The sequence below is a fragment of the Panthera onca genome, chromosome E1 (genome assembly GCF_046562875.1).
Source record: "Panthera onca isolate mPanOnc1 chromosome E1, mPanOnc1 haplotype 2, whole genome shotgun sequence".
Taxonomy (NCBI): Eukaryota; Metazoa; Chordata; class Mammalia; order Carnivora; family Felidae; genus Panthera; species Panthera onca.
Genome location: NC_138352.1, coordinates 2558563 through 2577831, shown reverse-complemented (window position 1 = coordinate 2577831; position 19269 = coordinate 2558563). Strand labels below are relative to the sequence as shown.

General features: G+C 47.5%; 1 protein-coding gene across 6 annotated transcripts in view; it reads left to right on the top strand.

Annotated features, from left to right (window-relative positions):
* PITPNC1 (phosphatidylinositol transfer protein cytoplasmic 1) overlaps positions 1–19269 on the top strand; it is a 268141-nt gene that overhangs the window by 7964 nt on the left and 240908 nt on the right. For 3 of the 6 annotated variants that reach the window (XM_078438266.2, XM_078438267.2, XM_078438265.2), the window contains one exon: positions 1500–3263. The exons of 2 other annotated variants lie outside the window; for them this stretch is intronic. In XM_078438266.2, the coding sequence (XP_078294392.1) occupies positions 3216–3263 (48 nt within the window). In that variant the 5' untranslated portion in view covers positions 1500–3215. Of the gene's footprint in view, positions 1–1499; positions 3264–4042; positions 4302–19269 lie in introns of those variants that run through there. One more of the 6 variants, XM_078438274.2, reaches the window with a different exon arrangement.

The window sequence follows — 19269 nt, the reverse complement described above, 5'->3', positions numbered from 1 at the left end:
CACCTTCAAAGCTCTTTGGCAGTAGGTATTGGGGATTCCACTGGTGGAAAAGAAACAAAGATGGAATTCTTGCCAGACTCTTGCCGACGAGAGGACTGAAAACATTTTAAACAGCGTATCTGACCAGTAGATGGCGCTCTCCTCCCTTTGCGCGATTGCATTATGAATGAATAAGCTCTCCCTTTGCCCTCCCCTCCCCCAAGTACTGTTGTAGTGAAAACGGATTCTCCCCAAGTCCTTATCGAATCTTCAAAATTCATCGTCTTTTCTTTCTGTGCTAATTCAGATCCTCCTCATAGGTCTCCTGTAGTATTCTAATAACCAATAACCTCCTGCCTCTGGTATCTTTCTGCCTTATCCCATCCAATACACTGTCCTCAGAGTCACTTTCCAAAAACAGACTGCTGAAAGATGGTGTCATGGGGGAAGAACTGGGGGGTATGGATTCTCTGTGAAGGCAGTGACAGGAGCAGAAGGGTCAAGGTAAAGTGGATGCCTTCCCAGGCCAACAGATTTGTCTCACTTGGCTGCAGAAGGACAGGGGAAAGGTAACTGGCGAACAGGGGAAAGGTAGATTCAGAGCCTTGATCTTCCTGCCAAGGAATTTTAACGGGCTCAGTAGGCCACAGAGAATCAGCGAGAGGTTTTGAAGGTGGCAGGATTAGTGCAGTGCTTGAACAAGATTAATGTGACCAGGCATGCGGATGGACTGAATGAAAAGGAAGTTCAGGCAGCTTACCAGAGTCAGGAGAGAAGTGTATAAAGCGTAATTTGCAGTTTGGGAAGTGAGGGGAGGGAGTTCCTCAACCTTAATATCAATTTCAATAAAAAACAAACACAAACAGTTACAGAATCAATGTCAGGAAACATCTAGGAAGCTAGGAATATACCTACCCATTCTGATGTCCTGTGTGCATGTGTATGTGTGGCTAGCCAGCACATCGCCTCGCTGCCTCTGGGAAGAGGACTGGGTACCAGAAGCGAAGCCGCTACACTTGTTTTCAAGTAAGAAGTAGGAAAAAAGGAAAAACAGCTTGAGCTTCCGTATCACAGGCTTTCAATGTGTTATTATTCACCACTACGGTGTCCGTGTCAGATTTAGATTTTCCACCTCGAGGAATTTGGTTTGGCTTTAATTAGTTGCTGTGAATATTTCGGGGCCAACTCTGGGAAGCATCTATCTAGAAAAATAGTTGTCACTAAAATATAAACTGGATATAGGGTGTTGTTTTTCTATGAGGCTTTGTATCATGTTCACACAGTTATAAATTCCCTCCAGCCATCTGGGATGATTTTTGCCACAGCCCACCATAGTTCTTCTGGTTAACTATTTATTAATCATAATTTTAAATACTGTGACACTGAGATCATCCGCAGCACCATCCAAGCTCTGTGGGTAGCGGTGGGACTCTAGAGCACAAATATTTCCTCTGAGAAAAGATGATGCTTTGCTGGTTATTCTGCACAGAGGCAAACGATGCATTTTTTTTTTCATCCAGCAACTTTTCAGAAAAACAAGCTTAAAAATACCAGACAAATGAAAAACAGACTTCAGCAGTTACATGCAGCTTCCTGAGTAACTGAAGAATGTGCCTCTTGTGGTTAAAACGAGGGATCTGTTTAATATGGATGAAATACCAACACGCCAGGCATTTTCATTGACATTTCACTGTGACTTTTTGAACTTAGGAGTGCTGACAGGAAAACCTCTTCTTGCAGCCCTGCGGACCGGGAGAGGTAAAAGGCTATGTCCGGTTCACGTTCCCTCTGGTCGTGTGCTCTCTGTTTGTACTTCATTTTCTTCCACGCTGTTGCACTTCCCAGTTTAACAGGATTCCTCCTCGGAAATCAGTCAGGAACCCAGGCGAGACTTCGTTCTCAGGCTCCCAAAGCTCATCGCCTCTCCAGCGCTGGGCTTGCTCCCTGGACCCAAGTGAAAACGCTCGCGGTGGGCATTTGCAAAGACCTTTTTTTCCCCAAAGGTCAAGCCTCGCTTGTGCACCTGGCAACCAGAAGCTACCCAGAGTGGCCGGGCGGAGCACCGAGGCACCCAGGGAACACTGGAGAACGGACTCCAAGGGTAGGGGAGTCAGGGAAAAGCCCCCTTTCCCGATCCACCCCAGCGCCGGGCCGAGCTCAGCTCCGGGGCAGCCCTGCCGTCTGGCAGGAGCCGGGGAGAGAGAGAGAGAGACATGCTGTTTTGTTTAAATCCTCCACATTCTTTGCCATTTCCCCATTGGCCGGATGGGGCTACCCTCCCCACCGCGGCCGCTGCTGATGTCAGCCTCGCTGGCGCTCGCTCCTCCCGCACCCACCTCCCCGGCCCGAGGCACACTGCAGCTCCGCGCGGACTCTCCGGCTCCGGCGCGGTGGCTGCAAACTCGCGGGCACGCACGGCGCTCGGGGAGCCAAGGGACCCGGGGGAGGGGACGTGCGCGGAAGGCGCCAGCTTCCTCTCGCCCGCCCCTCGCCGCCGCGAGCCCGGGTTGGAGGAACCCCGGGCCCCAGCCCGACAGAGCCGAGCGGCGGCGGCGGCGGCGGCGGCGGCGGCGGCGGCGGCAGCTTCCCTTTTCTCCTGCTGAGAGCCCCGGAGCGCCTCGGGGACCGGCCCTAAAAGAGCAGGAAATCTTGTTTACCGCCCGGGGAGAGGAGCCGATCGAGCCTTTGTCTGGAAAGTCAGCATCTCCAGCTCCGGCTGCAATGTGTTCCTGGTGACATTAGCATTGGCAGACCCGCCGGAGAAGGAGGGGGGGTCGCCAGGTTCATGTCTGCTTTCGGAGGCGGATCGAGCGGGTGACTTTTGTGCATTCGTTTCAATTTTTGGAAATCTCTCTTTTTTCCTCCATTGCCCGCCACCGGGCATGTCCTGATCCGGTGGCCGCTCCTACCGCCCAGGGCTGCCGATCTGAGCGGTTTCCAGCGGGTCTCCCTCCCTCCCGCCCCGATCCCTCCCTGACTTTGCAACACCGCGTACCGGGAGGACCGACCTCGGCGAGGAAGGAGGCGGGGGAGCCCCGAACACTCGGACCCGAACCTTGACATGCTCTCGGGCGGAGAGGAGGAAGCCAGGAGCTGAGCGCACCGCCGGGACTGCTTCGCCGGCCGGCTCCCGAACGGGGGGCTACGGGCGCCCTGCCCTGCGCCTGGGAGGCAGCCTTGTTGGTCTGGGGGGCGCCCCTCGCTTCCCGCCCCGGGGGCCCGCGGCCGGCAGGACCATGCTGCTGAAGGAGTACCGGATCTGCATGCCGCTCACCGTGGACGAGGTAAGCGCCGCGCCGGCCCGGCCTCGCCCGCTTCGGGGCCCTTCGCCCCGGGGCGCCGCGTACCCCGCTGCCGCCTCCCGGTCGGCGGGTCCTCTGCCGGCCGCAGGGAGACCCTGCTGGAGCATTGCCTCCCCAGCGGGGAGGAGGAAGAGAGGGGGTTGCTGCTTCCACTTGTCACCCCAGAGGGGGAGGGCGGCGTTGGGTGGGGCGGTGGACTCCAGGTGGGTTCTTGGGGGGCACCCAGAATCCTGACTGTGGGGGGGTCGGATGCACCAAAGGGAGTTGGTGCGCCCCTCCCTCCAATTAAGAAAATGAATAAAACAAACCCAAGCGCCGCAAGAGCGTCCTGGTAGCTTGGGGGTCGAGGGGAGGCATCCGGTCCTGTCGTGGGCCCTGGCTCCCCTCCCGCGCTTTGCTGTGTGGCCGGGGTACGGGGGAAGCCTTTGCTCTCGGGATCTCGAGGCCCCGAACCCGCTAGGGGGGAGCACCTCAGAGCCCTACGGGAGTCCTCCTGGGCCCGCACTGCTCGCCCTCGCCGCCACCCTTGGGCGCCGCTCCCGCCACGCCCGCGCATCGAGGCTCCCAGACCTGGCTTCGACCTTTCGCTAACCGCCTGGCTCGGAAACTTTCTGCGTCTCTTGTTTCTTCAGCGGCGGGGAGCGTGGTCTGCGGGCGAGCCGGGAGCGGCGGGGACTGCGGCGCGGCCACAGGAGGGCGCTCCAGCACGTGGGTGCGGGCCCGGCCCGGGTCTGGGTCCTGCAGCTGCAGGGCGGGCGGGGGGCGGGGGCTCGTCCTCCACCCGCTGCTCCGGTTCCATTCTCCAGATCCCCCGAAGCAGCAAGCTCCATCGTTCAGGAAATGATGACTCAGTGAGGATTATTCAGGCCCCGGCTTCCCTTTCTTCCCCCTCGCCTCCGTACCTTTTTGGTGATTTCACAATTGCTTAGCGCCTGTCCAGGGACATCAAGGAAGCATGAAGCCAATCAGGGAAATTTGAAACTCACCAGTGTGTTTTGGTGTGCCACACCAAAGAAACGGGTGAGCCAAACCGTATTTATATTTAATTACAGAGCATTTAATCTATCAGACGCGTTATTTGAGCCACTACCTTGTGGCGCGAGCTTGGTGCTTTGGGAAAGAAAAGGATATTTAACCGGTAAAGTAAGTGGCTGTGCTCCCGAGGGGCAGGCTTCATCTGTCATTTGGAGCAAGTGTTCAGGCAAGACCCCGGTACAGTCCAAGGCAAGATCAAAGTAGCTCCGGGTTGACAAAACACACATCCCAAGAACACTGGCTGCCAAAGAGAGAGGACAGCCCCCACCGGAATGATGCACCGAGCGTTCTTGCCCGGTGGCGTTTGAGAGAACATTGGAGTAGAGTCTTGAAGGATGGAATCCATGTGGACAGGCAGAGTTTGGAGGGTGCATCCGGAAGGTGCAAATCAAGTGGAGGGAGCAGCACACAGCTGTGGGGGTGGGGAGACAAATGAGTGAATCTGGTTAATCAGAGTGTTTCTAGAAAGAGTTGAGATGTTCCCACCGTGGGCAGCTGAAGCTGCAGCAGGTCCGCCTGGAGGTATGAGAGCTTCTTCATCTCTTTCTAATGACTTTATTTATGGAGAGGAGTTTGGAAGCTAGGGACAGTGTTGGTGCTGTGTGAAATAACCCGCAATGCAGGTGATAATTGAAAAAAAAAATAGCCAGTTCTAGAATCTTCTTACTACCTACAAATTTTTTTTTAAGGTTTGTTTTTGAGAGAGAGAGCGAGTGAGCACAAGCCGCGGGAGGGACAGAGAGAGAGAGGGAGACACAGAATCCCAAGCAGGCTCCAGGCTCCCAGCTCTCAGCACAGAGCCTGACGCGGGGCCTGAACCCACAAACTGCAAGGTAATGACCTGAGCTGAAATTGGGCGCTCAACCGACTGAGACACGCAGGCACCCCCATCTTTCTATTCTCTTTATTCTGGTTGGTTTTATTCGCAGGCTTTGGTGAGCGCTCAGGCACGCCTCTTACTGCACTTACTTATTTATTTTTGGTGCTGAAATACCCACCGCTTCAGGGTGAAGTAATCGCATTTGAATGGTGCAGGCAGAGGCCCTTTCTTAATTGGCAAATGAAATCAGGCTCCGCTTAACAATAAAATGTGTAATTATAATTTACCTAATGTATAATTCATTCAGACTAGCGCATGATTCAGTTACTATAAAAGTTGAATTTTGAAGTTAGTCTTCTACTTGGTTGGGGAAGCTGCAGGACAGTGTATAGATCGATAGAGAGTTTCACACCGATAGGATTCAGATTTTTCCAAGCCAGATGATGGATGAGGAAACTAGGCCCAGCTGGTCGGAGGTTAGATCCCTGGAGTCTGACTCAGTCTCTCTTGTGCTGCGTCCTACCGTCCTTAACATTAAAAACTGGGAAGGAATTGAACGGTACCTTCAAAGAAGCCAGTTCCGTCAACCTAGGTAGGCTCTTAGAAGCCTAACTTTTGCTTCAACACTTCCATTTGCTTTGGGCCTGATTCCGTCCACACAGGAATTTGTTCCTAACCAGCAAGGTTAATTAGCGGCGCCCATAGTTTTGAAAATGAGGCAAACGCCCTCAATTTGGAGAGTCAGTGAGAGAACTGAACCAACACTGTCCATTCTTCTTCCCTGGCCTTGTTATCCCCTTTAACTCCCAGTGGAGGGGAGTGTCGGGGGAACTCGTGTGCTAGGATCCACATTTTTGCAGATAAGTAAACAGAGTAATAGAGGTTAAGTATTGTGCGCCAGGTCATGCAACTAATTAATTGCCAAGCCACAACCAGAGCCATGGCAAAACCCATTGTTTTTCTTTGTGCTGCCCTTTGCCTGTTCCTGGTATTTAATGCGGAAAAAGGAAAAAAAACAAACAAACACTTTTCTTGAAAACCGGTAACATTGCCTCTGTCAACTAAATGAAAAACCAAAGACCTTTTGAATTGTTCTAGAGGGTACTAGATTCTACTATTTCTCTAAACCTTATTTTAACTCATGAAATGTTCCCTAGTTCCAGGAAAGAGGAAAAGCATTGGGAGGTAAAGAAAGTAAAGCTGAACTACGGTCTAGATCAGAGTGTTGGTGTTTTGTTTTTTTAGACAATTTCGGATTAAAGGGTTTTAAGATCCTAATTAACATCCCATGCGTTAATTTTATTTCATTATTTTTTTAATTAAAAAAATTTTAAATGTTTATGTATTTTTGAGAGAGAGAGAGAGAGAGAGAGAGAGCGTGAGTGCGTGAGCGGGGAAGGGGCAGAGAGAGAGGGAGACCCAGAATCCGAAGCAGGCTCCAGGCTCTGAGCTGTCAGCACAGAGCCCGACCTGGGGCTCGAACCCACGAGCTGTGAGACCGTGACCTGAGCCTGACCCTTGACTGACTGAGCCACCCAGGTGCCCCTCATGGGTTAATTTTAATAAAAGATTTCACTGGAATAGTTTCCTCATTTATGTTTAGCGTCGTCTCTGAACTGGATATATATATTCCCCTCCACTGGAAAGTTCTAAACAGGAAAGGTTCCTGAGGGCTGATAGTTGATTTCAAAGAGACAGTTGTCACTGTCTTCCTTTGGAACATTTGGTGATGTAGATTCTTTAATTTTAGAAGGGCTGGTGGAGATCTTCTGTAGTTGAGCCATTTCATTCCGTGGAGAAGACTACGGTTGTAGAAGGTCCATCTCATAGCTAAGGGCAGGGTCTAGGCCAGAACCCGGGTCTTCTGATTTCCGGTGCACAGCTGTTTTACTGTTGGCCAGCGGTTCTCCCACTTTTCCTTCTCTGGGGGCTTCCTCGTTGGAAGGAAATATTATCCCTTAGCCCGTTTACAAAAGCAGGGCCACTAGAGAGGTCTAAGTAGTCTCTAGTTGAAGGTGGGTTGAAGACGCTGACCTTCCGTCTACTTAGGGGACATTAAGTCAGCTGACCAGAAGGATGGCCAGGGGCTCCATTTGAGGCTGATTTAGTATAACTCATCTACTGCTTTTCCTTAGATTGTGTATTTATTTGGGGTGGCTTTGGGGTGTGTGGCTCAATGGAGATCATGGCGGAGTTCAAGGCCCTTTCCCCACAAGCTTCTCTTTGCTGCTGCCAGCATCCCAGACTCCACCTTCCTTGGACTCCTTGCAGCGGTCTGAAGATCACCCCTCCCTGACAGGTTCTGGCCCGTAAGATCAGCATCGTCAAGAGCGAATGAAGCACATCCTAATATTATCTAAGGCAGGACCCCTTTTATTTTCATTGCTTGCTCTCGTGTTTTAACAGCTCCTGTTCTGACTGCATTAACGTTAATGGGAGCACTTTAAGGGACTTATTTGTGGTCCTTAGGGATTTGTTGCACAATGAAAGATAGACACCCTCCCCTCCCCTCCAAGAAGAGAAGAAAGAGAAAGAAAGAAAGAAAAACAACTTTTTAAATACAGAATATTATTTTGTTCTTTGCCCTGGCCAGGAGCCAGTGCACTTTATCCAGGCTCCCCTGGGTCCCGGGAGAATTTTCTTGCGCACATTTCTGAGAACAGATTTGGGATTGGGGTAGTGCCGGCTCTGGAATGACCTAAATGGAGATTCCAAAATGCCCAATAATGCTCCTTAAATCTGTTCTAAACGATTTTCATGAAATGCATCTGCAAATATTGGAGCACAAATTCTTTAAGGAAAGGGAGTGTAAGTTTAATGCTGGCATTGACACTGTATGTTGTACAAAGCGATACCCTGAATATAAAGAATAAAGGCTCCTTGGGTTAATCTCACCTCTCCCGGGGTTCCTCATAAACATAATTTTGAAAAGGTTTTTAAGAACAAGCACTATTTTGACTCCCCCCCCCCCCCCCCCCCGGACTCTCAGCCTAGTTGGGAGGGACCAAGGCCAGGGTTATGAGTTTGGTTTCTGAGTGATCATGGTGGCTTCTCTTGCCTGTCCCACAGTCAGAGAACCACGTTCCGCATGCTGCCCAGCTATCTTGCAAAGAAAGGTCCCTTGCTGGTTGGGAGGGGCACCTGGGCGGGTTAATGGATAAGTGCAAACCTTTCACCACTAATGGCACTGACAAGGAGCAGATGTTGACCTCCTGGCTGGTCAGTGAAATTGACTTTCGTGTGCAAAGGACACTGCCATTTCCCCTGTGATTTGGGAGCGAATGTCTGTCACACGAAACAGATGCTGGGGCTTGGAGAAAAAAAAAAAAAGGACATTATTGTTAACAAAACCTTAGTTAAAAGCAGGTGGTAATTAACTTTTGCTTTTCATTACAAAAGGATCGAGTGAGTCCCTAAGGCTCTTGAAAATCTACTTAAAAACCCTGTGTCTGATTAAATGAGTAATACTGATATTCAAAGAAAAGCAAGTCGCCTTCATTTCAGAAAAGCTCTTGTTTCAGGGGAACGGAGAATACTATTTTTTGTAAGCAGTTTTGAGAAAATTAATATATTTTCAACACTCAATCTCATTAAGATCCACCGTGACCTACCCTCCCTCCCCCCCAACTCTTTGCCCCAGAATGGCAATGAGGAAAGTGTGTGTCAGGGGAAAAGCGTTCACAAAGTTCTTTTTCTTCTTCTTTTTTTTTAAATATAAAATTGTGTGCACAGTGACAGGCAGTAAACGTGTTTTTCAGGGGCAGTGATTACTGGAAAAGTACGTCGAGGTTCATTGCTTTAGCCGCCTGAGTGAGGGCGCAGGTGACCTGGTTGTGGTCTGTGTGGGCTTTGGCCTGCTTTCAGTAGCCTGGAGGTTTATACGGTCAAGTAACTTGGGAAACTTCTTTGGAAACTAGCTAACACTTCTGCCCCTGTTTGGAGAAGACGACAGATATAGAAATCAGCTGATTTGTAGCAAGAAGTCAGGAAGGTTTTATATATCTTTTGTAAATTCAGCCCACTGGGAGAGGAAAAGGAGAATTTCAGATTGTAGATTGCCAGCTGCCCGCCCTCCCTGTCGCCTGCTGGCAGGCGGGAATTTTGTGGTATTCCCAAGTGGAGATTTTCTTTTCTTTTCTTTTTTTTTGGTAGTCTATATGGCAGATGAGGCTCTAGTGAGTTACAGATATAAAAACCAGAGGGGCGCCTGGGTGGCTCAGTTGGCTGAGCGTCTGACTCTTGATTTCAGCTCAGGTCATGATCTCACCGCTTGGGAGATCGAGCCCCGCCCCCGTTGGGCTCTGTGCTGACAGCGTGGAGCCTGCTTGGGATTCTCTCTCTCTCTCTCTCTCTCTCTCTCTCTCCCTCTCTCTGTCTACCCCCCCCCCCCCCCCCCCGCTCCACTCTCTCTCTCTCTCTCTCTCTCTCAAAATGAATAAGTAAACATTAAAAAAAAAATACTTGGAAGTTTACAGCAACCTTGTGGGTTTCTAAGTGGAAGTGTCCCCTCTTTAGAGATGTCTTTTCCTGAGTACTCCATCTAAAATGGCTTTCTCCTATTATTATCTCTGAACTTAATTTGTTTCCTTTCAGAGCATTTATCATAATCTGTGCTTATCTCTTTGTTTCCTCGTATGGCGTTCATTTCCATCATCATCTTTTCAGCATGAAATCCACATGGGAAGATGCTGAACATAGTTTAACTTACTTTTCTTTCATACTAAGTCTTTGACACCCAGTGTGTATTTTCTGTTTGCGGCACGTGTCAGTTCCCACCAGCCGTGGTGGTGGCTGCCATTCGGGACAGGGCGCCTCTAATGCTTAAACCTCTGGTCTGGCACGTAGTAAATGCTTAATGCACGGATGGGAAGAAGCAGGGATAAGGGATCAGGAAAGCTGATCGCATTGTCCTCCTTCACATTGTTTACAATTTTTTCCGCTTAGGTTTTATGCCACCTGACAAGTTTGCAAGCTAGAGATTCTTTTATATTAAGAAAACATCTTCATTGTAAGACTCCTCAGCCATACCCTCCCCCTGAGAAGCTTGAGGCCAGTCTTTCCTGGGAGTTAACGCAGTCATTTTGCTTCCCTCCTAACTTCTGGAGGAGAGTACTCGGTTTCTATTACTCTGTAACAAATTATCACGAACTCAGTGGCTCAAAACAATACCCATTTATTACTTCAGCCTCTGTAGGCCTGAAGTCTGGGGATGGCGTGGCTGGATTCTCTGTTCAGGGTCTCGCAAAGTTGCGATTAAGGTGTCCGGCAGGCTGCATTTCCTTCAGGAGCTTGGTGTCTCTTCAAAGCTTGTGTGGTTATTGACAGGACTCAGTTCCTCACTGTTGTAGGACCAAGATCCACCCTCCCTGCCCCGCACCCCCCCAGCCCCACCATTTTTTTTTTTTTTTGCCAGCCATCAGCTAGGGGCCAGCTCCTAGAGGCCACCTGCTATTTCCTGTGACCTGGCCTTCTCCACAACTTGGCAGTTTGCCCCTTCAAGAGGGGCAAGCATCTGCTGCGACTCTGAATCTCTCTGATGTGTTATCTCTGACCTTCAGACTCTTTTTCAAAAAGCCTGGCCTGATGAGGTCAGGCCCACCCACATTCAAGGGGGAAGGAATTAAAACAGATAAACAGGGTGTGCACACCAGGGAGCAGGAATCTTGGGGGGCCTTTCTGCCTACCACAGGGAGAATAGCTGGATTGACAGCATCTGTTAGAGGAGAGGAGAAGTAGTTATTTCTTGTACCTAACTTGGTGCTCTGGGTGGCACGAAAGTGTTCATATCACAAATGTGGTTTGGACTCTGTATGTCAGGTGCTAGGCCAGGTGCTAGGGATTGAGCAGCACACACAGCAGACGTGGTTCCTGTCCTCCTAAAGCTTCCAGTCTAGAGGCCAGGAGAGAAGTTTTGCTGCCATTTTAAAATAGATTATGACAGTGGTTGCAGAACTCTGTGTAACTAGATTAAGAACCATTGAGTAGGTATATAAAATACATCTCAATAAAACTTTTTTTTTAGTTTTTCAATTTGTTTTTGAGAGAGAGAGAGAGAGAGTGAGCGAGAGAGAGACAGAGTGTGAGCAGGGGAGGGGCAGAGAGAAAGCGGGAGACACAGACTCCGAAGGAGGCTCCGGGCCCTGAGCTGTCAGCACAGGGCCCGACGTGGGGCTCGAACTCACAAGACCATGAGACCATGACCTGAGCTGAAGTTGGACGCTTAACCGACTGAGCCACCCAGGCACCCCTCAATTAAACTGGTTTTAAAAACTTTAGGTGGCTATGGATTTTTTTTTTTTTCTCAGCAGAATAGACATCTGTGTTTAGAGAGAGAACCACCGACAGAAGGTGCTGAATTTGAATTATCAGTATACTGAAAAGTTGTGGTCCCCGTCCTCAAGGAGATGGCTCTAGTCATCCTGAATTTAGATAGCTTTCCGAAGGAGGTTGTTCCTGTCTGCAGCAGTGTGGGCAGAAAATCTGCCAGATTTGGACCAGAATGACCGCAATTTAGGTCAGAACTTGATACTTAGGGGAAAGAAGCAGTCCAGCTTGAATAGCTGCCTTAAGGCCAACTGTAGGGCTTTGGAGTACTGGGGAACCTTCACTGACCGATTTCACAACCCTCGGGAGTACCTGCCCCCACTTCCCACCCCAAGGGGACAGGCTGGTGGCCCTCATGGGTGGAAGAAACAGTACCTGGGGACCTTTCTGCTATAGCTCTAAGTGCATTTCTCTCCTTTTTTTTTTTTCCCAACTCTTTTCCCCACTTTATTTAGTTTGAGAGAGAGCACACATAAGCAGGAGAGGGGCAGAGAGAAAGAGAGAGAGAGTCTTAAGCAGGCTCTGTGCTCAGCGCAGAGCCCAAGGAGGTGCTCATTCCCATGACTCTGGGATCATGACCTGAGCCCAAATCAAGAGCCTGATGCTTAACCAACTGAGCCACCCAGGAACCCCGCATTTCTCTGCTTTCTATGCACGTTGAATGGGAAGTATATGTGTTAGCCGAATGAATCCTAGAAAACACATTCTGGAGGAGATGGTCCTACATGGGAGTTGAATCTTCTGCCTTACTCATCTCAGACAGATGTCCTGAAGCCTTCCCATCACTGGTTTTATCGCAAAGGAGGCTTACTGACTATTTAAAATCTGTCCCAGGGTGCCTGGCTGGCTCCGTCGGTGGACCATACGGCTCTTGATCTCAGAGTTGTGAGTTAGAGCCCCATGTTGGGTGTGGAGATTACTTAAAAATAAATCTTAAAATGAAAACAAAAATCTGTCTCAACAATCTCCGTCTGGGATGGCAAGATCGTACCACACTAGGCTGGGCAAATCTCCCGGGATGCCAGACTGCCCCACTGCATAGGACACAAGGTCTTGGCCATTGACTTCACCCATGTCACAGGAAGGAGTCTAGCCCGCCCCCCCTCCCCCCCCCCACCCCACCCCGCGACTTTCTGGCAGACTGCCCGAACAGCATTATCCAATGCTGTTTGTTGATACAGAAACACGAAAGCCAGTGCTCACCGAGGGTTTTGACATCAAGTATTAAAGTGACTCATTCTTTCATTTCTCAGCCCTCTGACAAAAGGGGCCCGCTCTTGAAACTCCTTTTCAGACTTTAGTGGAAGTCGACTCATAATCTAAACAAGTACCTAAGTTCTTGATCCAGTTTTTCTAATGACTCTGCATTTCTTCTTTTATGTCTCTCTTTTTGCTCCTTTTAAGTTTCAAGACCTTCTAGATTCTTCTTGTTCCTGAGCAAAGAAAAAAAAAAATCATCCTTTAATTTCTTTGGATTATATCTGACAATCTTTAGGGTGTTGTTTCTTTCCCAGAGTGAATCACCTAGAGAAATAAGATTGGTCTAACAAATGTAATTTGATGACAGCCTATAATAATGTTGTTTAAGCACCTAATCTAAGCAGCTAATCTCCAAACACCGGTCCCCGCCCCATGTCATCTACACATACACCTCTCCCCCCATTGAAGTCTCATTATATTTGCTGTAGTAAGGCCAGATCCAGGTGTTTCTAAGCACTAATTTGTGTATTTTTACGCCCCAAATAACTAATCTGTGTGTTTATTTAGAAGAAAATTTAAGGGCGCCTGGGTGGCTCAGTCATTGGAGCGTGCAACTCGATCTTGGGGTTGTGAGTTCAAGCCCCACCTTGGGTGTAGAGGTTACTTAAAAATAAAAGCTTGAAAAAAAAAGAAAAAAGTTAACCGGGGAATGAGAAGTCCCTATTAACTTGGATATAATTAAGTTGTTGAAAACCTCAAATTCACTGGATCTTATTTGCTGGATTGTTTGTATTCCTCAGAGCGCTCCCATATTGTATAGTTTTTTGTTTTTTTTTAAACTTCTTTTTTTAATGCTTATTTTTGACAGAGAGAGACAGAGACAGAGCATGAGCGGGGGAGGGGTAGAGAGAGGGAGACGCAGAATCCGAAGCAGGCTCCAGGCTCCGAGCTGTCAGCACAGAGCCCGACGTGGGGCTCGGACCCACGAACCGTGAGATCACGACCTGAGCCGAAGTCGGACGCTCAATGGACTGAGCCACCCAGGCACCCCAATATTTTATAGTTTTAACTCCTGTAGTCAGATTTATTTATTGGTTTGGTTTTTTGTTTTGTGTGTATGTGTGTGTGGTTGGGGGGATTTATTTATTGTTAACATAGCAAAGCTTCACTTATCACTTTGGCAAAAATGTTTCCAACTCGTGTAGACAGTTTACAGAGACAGTGATATCTGCTCATCTGAGCTATCTCCATCTTACAGAAACTGTGGAAGTTCCTTGCCCTGCCTCTCTTGATCACAGCATCCAGAAGCTAGCTACTTACCCTGTGTCACGAGGTCATGGTTGAGTGTAGTCTCGCAGTAACCTTGCTTTTATGTACACGATAAAATAGCATTGTACGCCTCAGCAATGCATCCCACGAAACATGCTTTTTGGAAAGTGTTTTAAAATTTGGTTTCTGTTTTCATAGCTTGGACCGATAGCAGTCACGTTGTACAGGCGAAGGAGAGAGAGAAATTACACGTGTTGAGTGCCTTTCGGTTTTATTTAGTCTTCATAATGGTCCTGTGAGTTAGATGTTATCATCCCACTTTCCAGATGGATCATGGGTACTTGCATGGCTGGTCAGTGGTGGGTCTGTATCCACACCTGGGCTGATCAGACAGCAGAGCCCAAGCTCTTTGTTCTACCCAGCTCTGCTCTGCCTTCCCTACAATCTGAAAGCTGGAAAGAACGAGGGAAGGTTATCCAGTTCCATCAGACAGAGGCAGACAGGCACACACAGACACACACACACACACACGAATCTTCAAGATTGGAGAACTTGTTGAGGATTATCAAAGGAAATGTTTGGCGGGGGTGGGGGGGGGTTGGGGGGGCGGGTAGATAGTTCCTCCATTCCAGTTAAGCTGAGAGCATGGCCCATAAGTTTTATCTTCCATTGAATGATCCATTTTACCCAAGTATTAAACCAAGTGACAGTCCTCTGTTTAACTTTGAGAAATGAATCATGTTCCTTTGAAAATACCTTTTGTGGTTCACGCTCTAAAAAGAGAACCACCCCTACACTTTTGGAAATTATTCCTTTTAATGGGTGTAAAAGGCTTTGGCTTTCATAGACCTCATCAGCAGAGATGTTCGCTGATGAGCACCAGTGACTTTGTCAAAATTAGTATCAGGAAATAATGATGGGAACAGACAAGTGACACCATGTTTTGGGCACATTTAGTTGAAAACTTAAAAGACTCTTCACAGGCAGGTAGGTAAGCAAATTGGAGGATCTGAAAATGATCAAAATGTACTATTCAAAGTTGTGTATTTACCTCTTCCTGCTGAGTTAGCTGCTCCTTGGAAACTCCTGGCTCCCCTTTACTAGCATTGCCTCCAGATGCGGTTTACAACCCACACTCACAAATTAATGTTGTTCTTTTAAAGTCACACCTCATGCAGACTAAAATTTTTTAACTTGATCATCATTTTGAAAATGGAGCTGTCACATTTTTTTTTCTAAATTAAAAATTATCCTCGAGAGACATTTACCATTATCAAAAATGGGTTTTGAAGAAACCCGAACAAACCTGCCCCTACCAAGTTTCACAGTGGCGATTCAGAGACGTTTTGCTCTGTCTCGGCACTGTTGAAATGAACGGGTACGTAATCTAAAATGAACTATTTGAGGGACACCTGGGTGGCTCGGTCGGTTAAGCGTCCGACTTCAGCTCCGGTCATGATCTCACGGATCGTGGGTTCGAGCCCCGCGTCAGGCTCTGTGCTGACAGCTTGGAGCCTGGAGCCTGCTCTGGATTCTGCTTCTCCCCCTCTCTCTTCCCCTTCCCTGCTCACGATCTGTCTCTCTCTCCTTCAAAAATGAATAAACATTTAAAACAGATTTTTAAATGAACTATTTGAAGGGGACCACTCATAGTTGGATGTGTACATTCTGGTCATTTTTTTTTAAATTGTGGTAAGATACATATAACACAAAATTTGCCGTCTTAACCAGTTTTTAAGTGTAGGGTTCAGTGGCATTGAGTACCTTTGTGTCGTTGGGCAACCATCACCACCATCCATCCACTGAACTCTCTGTGTCTTGCAAAACTGAAACTCTATACCCAGGAAAAAAGAAATCTCCACTCCATCTTCCTGCAGCACCTGAGAATCACCATTCTACTTTCTTTCCATATACATTTACTCTAGGTATCTGCTCAGTTTGTTTAAAAAAATTTTTTTAACGTTTATTTTTGAGAAAGAGAGAGGGGGCGAGGGTGGAGAGAGGCAGAGAGAGAGGGAGACACAGAATCCAAAGCAGGCTCCAGGCCCTGAGCTGTCAGCACAAGCTTGACGCGCGGGGGTCCCAACTCGTGAGCTGTGAGATCGTGACCTGAGCCGAAGTAGGATGCTTAACCAACTGAGCCGCCCAGGCGTCCCTGTTTGTTTGTTTCTTAAAGTATTGCTTGTATTACTTTATCATTAAACTCATACGCCATTTCCGAAAACATACCTAATAAAAGTTAAATTAATGGGATCTAACGAAATAGAATTTTTTCCCTGAATTTTGCCTTCTTTCAAGGAAGAAAAAGTACAAAATGGGTTCATATCCATAGTCTGGGTGACATTAATGACTCAGTGACCTCTACCTTTGTAGCAACAGCTGAAGTGGTTGGCAACTTAAATTCAGGGCTACTACTCTATTGTCACGTAACAGAAAAAGGGCATTTTGCTCAGAATCCTTTACTAAGGCAGGAAAAAGTACCAGTGCATTTTGGAAGCATTTCAAAGAAACAGGATTGGCACTGAAAAATGTTCTTCTGTTAAAGCAGAAGACAGAGTATTTGATTAATGATAATGCTTTATTCCTGTTCCAGGTGGAAATAGACATTAATTGGACCCTTTTTCTGAATAAAGAAATACAGTTGACTTTTTTTTTTTTTTTTTGATTTTGTAAATGTTTAATGCAGGAGAAAAAAATAATTTGTCAGTATGATGGCTTATTAAGAAATTAACTTTGGGGGCGCCTGGCTGGCTCCGTTGGTTAAGAGCCTGTGATTCTTGATCTTGGGGTTGTAGGTTGGGGTCCCACCTTGGGGTGGAGAGATTACTTAAAAATAAAACTTTTTTTTTTTTTAACGTTTGTTTATTATTGAGAGACAGAGAGAGACAGAACATGAGCATGGGAGGGGCTGAGATATGGGGAGACACAGAATCTGAAGCAGGCTCCAAGCTGTCAGCACAGAGCCTGACAACGGGGTTTGAACCCACAAACCGCGAGATCATGACCTGAGCCGAATTCGGATGCTTAACTGAGCCACCCAGGCGCCCCTAAAAATAAAACTCTTGAAAAATATAAATTAACTTTGTAATCATTTTCATTCTTGTTAATTCTCTTCGTGATGTCTGCACGTAGTTTTCAACTTACTAGCCAACAACTTGGAATTCGTTAGATTGTATAGGATGATGGTCCTGCCACGCTCAAGGACTTGTTTTACCATACCCAAGCAGGGAGGGGGATGTAATGAGATGTTTGTCCTCAGTTTTCATTCTGTCTCAGAAGCACTTTCCAGTGTGCCTGAGCAGCTTACAGGCATATTCAGCCTCTAATGCACCTGAAATACAAAACCACAGAAAACAACACTCTTGTTAAACTAGTAATTAGCGATTAAACAAAATAGAGAAACAATTTTGGGTGGATGTTTGAGAAAGCTAAATTTGTAACCACCTACTTGTCTTGACAGGTAGTTGGGAAGCTAGGGGTTGTCACTCACTACTTGAGCCTGTGGGCATGTCCTCTGTCTGAAATGTGAGTTTCCTATGGTCACTGCCTCCATTGGAAACATTCCGCTGAGTTTGTCCTCATCCGGAATAACGATGATGCTGGTGTTGATGAAGAGCGAATGTGACCCTTGGTATCACCTCACACGGACCTTCATTGGGGAGTATTTTCAGCCTCCGTAAAAGTGACGCGGTGGATAAAGGTGGTTTTCTTCCTACTTAGCAAGTGCTGTGAAAATAGTCCTTTTGCTCAGTGAGACAGGCTTAAAGATGTGAAATGTAGTTATTTAATCCTCCCCTCGCAAAGTGCAAAGAGTTTGATAACTGGAATTGCATTTAATCAGTGGGGTACAGATTGTACCGTGCGTGCTAGAAACCCAAACCCCGTTCTGTTGAAGGCCGTGATGAATGCTCATTTTTTTTTTTTTTTTTTATATATTACGTTTTCACTGCTCATAAAGAGGCATCATGTCCAAAATGAAAAAACCTTTAGATTCAGGATTTAATAGCTCACCTCTTTCGGATCGTGGTTCACAGCAACTTGGACACAGCTGAGTGTAATTATGTTTTTCAGCCGTGTGACTTATGGTGCTGCGGATAGGGGCGCACTTAGAGATTTCTTGCCAAGATCCAGTTGAAAAGGAGCTTGGTGGTTGTTTTTTTTAAAGAAAAAAAAAAGTAATTAGGCTATTAGTTGCCCAAATGGAATAATCCCCTTAAGCCTTTTCAAGAAAAACATTTCCAAAAGGGTCAGGTGTGTTTAAAATTAGTCATTATTTACATAGGTGCCTAGCCTTTTATCCATGCTTGCCTAGGAGTTGTTTCTTTTAAACAAGATGTTGGTTGGGGGCACCTGGGTGGCTCAGTTGGTTACAGGTCCGACTTCGGCTCGGGTCATGATCTCACAGTTCGTGGGTTCAAGCCCCCAGTCGGGTTTTGTGCTGACCGCTCAGAGCCTGGAGCCTGCTTCGTATTCTGTGTCTCCTTCTCTCTCTCTGCTCCTCCCCCTCTCATGCTCTGTCTCTCTCTCTTTCAAAAATAAATAAACATTAAAAAAAAAAATGTAAAAAGATGTTGGTTACCATGTGTCAGAAACCACCTTATTTTTTCAAGGGGTTCAGTACTGGTTCTTAGAGCAAAAGCAGCCATCTTCTGGGTGCTGGGCATCCCAGAAGCTATATTGGAGATTGATCTATTTTTCATCAGCAGAATGGCTCCTTTTAGGGTTCTGGCCTTCAGACAGCCTTTTCCTTGCACCTGGAGAAGGAACTGCCCAAGGGCCTTACCGGCCTCTGTTTTTGAGGAAAGTTGAGAACAAAGTGAAAAGAGGCCAGGAGTCGGGGGAGGGAAGTGGTGGCCAGGGCTAATGGACTGTGGTTTGGGGCTGGAGTCCAGGCCTGTATTGCTGACCCCTGGGCTCAGGATCCTCCCCTGGATGGAGCCTGCTCGCCCTGAAGCGGACTCCACATCTGGGGGTGGTTGCCACCACCCCCAGATCCCCCCTCTGGCTCACCTTTTGGGTGTGTCTCATCTTTAAGCTGGATGATCCGCTTTCTTTCTGCTTTTGTTGGATCTTTTTGAATTGCAAATCAGCCACACCTTACAATGTTCACGTTTTAAGTCCTGGAAATTTGCTCCACCTCGCATGCACACCGAGTTAGCATCCCTGAAAAAAGGCATAATTACTTTCAAACAGATTTTCCTTTCATTTTTCTCCACCCTTTCCTTTAATTAAGCACCTTTGCGTTTTATCTCCTTGAATCCAAAGCACGTATGTTGCTCTATGTTCTGGGTTGCTGCTTTAGGGCAGTGCAGTATATCGAGGAGTAGGAACAAGAATGTA